The sequence below is a fragment of the Plasmodium gonderi genome (assembly GCF_002157705.1).
Source record: "Plasmodium gonderi DNA, contig: Pgo-contig_776, whole genome shotgun sequence".
Lineage (NCBI taxonomy): Eukaryota > Apicomplexa > Aconoidasida > Haemosporida > Plasmodiidae > Plasmodium > Plasmodium gonderi.
In genome coordinates, this window is record NW_021629516.1 from 9,891 (window position 1) to 14,592 (window position 4,702).

Below are 4,702 nucleotides of genomic sequence, written 5' to 3' on the forward strand. Positions count from 1 at the left end.
AACGTAGCTCATATTTGATTTACTGGACTCATTATCAGATAATGAATAAAGTGAATTCAACTATTAAATATAATTATGACAAAAGTTTTTTTAATGATCTTAATTATTCAAATATTAACATTAATGGTACATTTCCAAAAAATGGAGACCACTGTTTGTATTATTTAGACGGAGATATAGAAGAATGGGGCTAAGAAAAAGATTTACATGATTATTTTGTAAATTTCAATAGTTTATATGGAATTATTGTTGAAAAGAATAAAAATATAAGATACTGCCAATACCTTGAGTATATTAGAAATTTGTATAGAAAACATTTTTTAACATGCTGTACTTGCTATAATTATGAAAATTCATATTGTTTGAACAAATGTTCAAAAATATTTTATGTGTGACAAAATTTATCATCCTAATGAACTTCTAACAGTTTTAAAGTGTGAACATAAAACACCCTCTGAGAGTTCTGAAGATATGTTTAAATATGTAACTCTCCATTTTGATGAACTAAAACAAAAATTAGATAAATTATTACATATAAAAGAAGCATCCTCTGGAAGTATAGAAGATGTATTTTAAAGTACAACTATTGGTTCTGATACTGTGAAGAAAACAGAGGATATGTCATTAGATAAACGTAAAACATTATCACATGACGTCTTTTATGTTGTGATATTGATATCATTTTCATTGCTTGGATTATTTTTTTTGTTCTTTATATTTTATAAAGTAAAGTGAATATTTAAAAATATAATTAATACGGAAAAATATGCGTTTAATAATTTTTAAAAATATATTTATATAACATTTTTTTTTTAATCTTTATCTTTTCCACTTTTATGTAAGTTTACCCCCCTGGGATCCCATATTACATTGGAGAGAACTAAAGAAAAAAATGATGCCTCAAAACATGATCGAAAAACATAAGAAAAAATCCGTTCATAATAATTCACATTATAGAAGTTTAAACAATTCGAAAAAAAGAATTCGCTTAGCTTATAATAATGTACAATATACTTATTTTTAAACTAGCATTGAATAACGAGGAAAATAAAAAATGTCTGTTAAAGACTATGGAACTTATTCTCAAAATAAAATCGTATTAATATAATTTAATGTAAAAATAAGCATACGTTTTTTATTTAATTCATTTGATAGCATCATAGATATTTTCTTGTTATGTTTCATTTAAGTTTTAAATATTTTTTGTTCTATATTTAATTTTTGCTAACGCTTTAGTTATAAAATTAAATCTTTTTACTTGTATACCATAGTTACTATATTTATATGAAGAATATAAATTATTATTATATTTTAAATAAATGAATGATTTTTATAATATTTTCATTAATATAAATAAATCTTCATAAATATAAACTCATTAAAAATTTCCAATATAAAAATAAATTTTTAATGCCTTGTATTAAGCACATATATAACATTAAAATACCATACAAACATAAAATAAATAGTATTATTTGTAAACTGAACAATCAAAAAATTAAATCATTGTTTTTTATGAGAAGACACTGTTTAACTAAAGGTTTTATAATATTTCTACTTTGTGCTATACAATTTTCTTAAATTGAACACATTTATCATTGCATTACATGCTTTATATGCATATAAATAAGGAATATTTATAAATTATTAAACATACATGTGAATATTATAAGGTATTATTAATATAAATATATTTTATGTATTTCCATGTTCAATTTTTGTAATTAGCTTTATTTTTGACAACAAATGTTTATTGACATTAGACTGATTTTTTGATAGTGTATTACAATACTCTTCGAGAAATACATACACTTATATTCTTTTATGTAAGGAATAATTCATTTATAATACATAATTAACACACTCTATTTTACATTATATTTATAATAAATATATGCATTATATACTTTTCTGCTATAATAAAGTATTATTTTAGATAATACACTAAAATTAGGAATTCAAACATACTACAAGCAGGACGAAACATAATAAAACATAAACAGAAATAATAATTCATTTTATTTTTATAAGAATAACATAAGAAAATGTTAAATTAAAATTATTATGTAAAATGTAATGAATAATATTTATTGTAACTAAAAATGTAAGGAATATCATTGAGAATTAGATAAATATCTAACTAAAAATCTTAAAAAACAACACAAATAATTATTTATTATATTAAATAATATAGGAAATATAAATTTAATGAATAAAATAATTTATATAAATATGAATTTCAGATGGATATTATTATGATGTATACTAAATTTTAAGGAAATTCTTGTACTCTTATAATATTTTCAATAACTATTCCTATTATGAAAATTACAGATTCGTACAATTAGAGTCATTAACATCTATTTCTCAATAATAATAAAATTTATATTTGTAATAGTTCTTTTTTTTTTTTAAAAAGAATATTGAAAAAAAAATTTAATTAAGTCTTATTTTATAAGTATAAATTCTAAAAAGAATTGCATTCCCAAGAGAATTAAATATTTTTAACAATATAATAAATAAAATATTTTAAATATTAGAAAAATGTAAAATACATAACAAAGGAGAAATAAATTTTAATATACATTTTTCTTTGTTTACACGTGAAATATGAAATTCTATAACTTCTGTACTATTTATTTTGTAAAGACATCATTATTATTACAGCGTTATAGAGAATAATCTAGCATTAAGTATTTATTTTTTTTTTCATTTTATTTTTATTTAATGATTTTTATATCATATTCACAGAATATAACTTATTTATTATTATCATAAATATTATTTAAAAATTTATATATATATCCTTAATCCAGAGTTCATTTTTTGAAATTAAATTATATTAAGGAATATGCAATAAAAAATGTGTAATAAAAAATATAGAATAGGAATAATATATGTGAATATTACATACATCTGAATAAAAAGTATATATCTGTATTTTTTAATATTTAATAAGTAAAATAATATATGAATCTTTATATATATTAGCATATAATTTATTTTTATATATATCTATATTAAAAGTTTAGGCTCCTTCATTTTTTATGTACATTTCATTCTGTATTTTATTTATATTATATTCATTAAATCTTTACAATAGTTTTTTATTTATATTACGTGTAAATAATATAAAATGAAAAAAATTTATGATGAATATAAGTGCAAGCACCTATTTTCTAACCTATATACGATATATGTCCTAAATAAAAAAAATAAAGCTGTCATATAACTATCATTCCCTTCTATATGTTTATTGTTTTATTTATTATGATCAATCAGAATTTTAAAAATGTAAAATAAGAATTACTATTTTATGTTATTTAACATTTATAATATGTAACTCTTATAAAGAAATCAAAAAATATCATTAAGCATATATTCATAACATGGCTTAATTATGATAATAAATGAATAAGCTTTTATTTATTTATATTTACTATAAATTATGTTATATTATATATATAAGTATTATGGCTCATTCATTATTTTAATAACAATTTTTGCAATCATATATATATTTTTAATAAAAAATTATATAATAAATAATTTGTAATGTTCCCTTAAAAATGGTCAAACAGGTAATTTGTATTTTTATGTTATAATTAATATATTAAATTTAATATAATGCATACTATTTTATTATGATTTGTGTTAATTCATTTTAACATACCCAATACATATGTCTTTTTGTTATTTTATTCTTAAAAGGTACAAGAGTTAAATGATAAACAATGTTACGAAGCTTTTTTTAAAATTCGCGATTCATTCAATACCTCTTATGAAGCCCATTATACGAATATATTAAATACTAATGACCCATTTTTAAGGAATATTGCTTTTTATCTTATTGAAATATATTCAGACGCAAAGACGTTTTGTTATTATATGTGTGACGATGATAAAGAAGATTGTAAAGAAAAATGCAAAAAATATTGTAAATATTTAAATGATTGGTTAAACGAAAAAAAATCTTTATACACTTCTCACGGTATGTGTGAATATAATAAAAAAATATGGAATGAATACATTGAAAAATTATGGGAAACATTAACCAGTCAGCATGAAAAAATATGGTGTGAAAGAAAAAACACTTCGTATACTGATACGTTTCCTAACAAGTTAATACCTAAAAGCTGCAATAATAATAGTCCCATTGAATTCTCTATAAATTGTCAAAATATTGAAGATAGTAGTGATTTGGTATATTCCCCTTCTTGTAGTACATTATCTAGATTTTCTATATTTGCTGCTTCCATAGGATACGTATTTTTTGGAATTATTACATTATATATCTCCATATATAAAGTAAAATATATTTTTATTTAATAGCACTAGTTTTAATGATATGTATAAATTTAAGATTATTTCACAAAATTTAAACATATATAGAATACTAATATCATATATTTTTTTTAAATTCTATAGTTTAGTCCTATGAATTCGTGGATGAGGTATTTTATTCGTGACAACAAAATGAAGTTACAAAATATATATAAAAGAATAACACAAAGAATACCTAAACATTCAGACAAAGCTAATGAAGAATATTTAAACAGTAACTTTCATGTACTGTATGATTCTTTTCTAAACTAAAAAATTAAATATAAAAATATGAACATTTTTATTAAATCAAATATGGCTTATGAAGCATACATAAAGTCAGCATACTTAAACTAAATAAGAAAAATGTTTTATACTG

At 19.8% G+C, this 4,702-nt stretch overlaps 1 protein-coding gene across 1 annotated transcript; it reads left to right on the top strand.

Annotated features, from left to right (window-relative positions):
* Positions 1-3,569: 3,569 nt before the first annotated feature.
* On the top strand, positions 3,570-4,596 carry PGO_004310 (variable surface protein; the record flags this gene model as incomplete). Its single annotated transcript, XM_028691459.1, has 3 exons — positions 3,570-3,581; positions 3,721-4,308; positions 4,429-4,596. The coding sequence occupies 3 exons, from the start codon at positions 3,570-3,572 to the stop codon at positions 4,594-4,596; spliced, it is 768 nt and encodes a 255-aa protein (XP_028547260.1).
* Between the last annotated feature and the right edge of the window lie 106 nt (positions 4,597-4,702).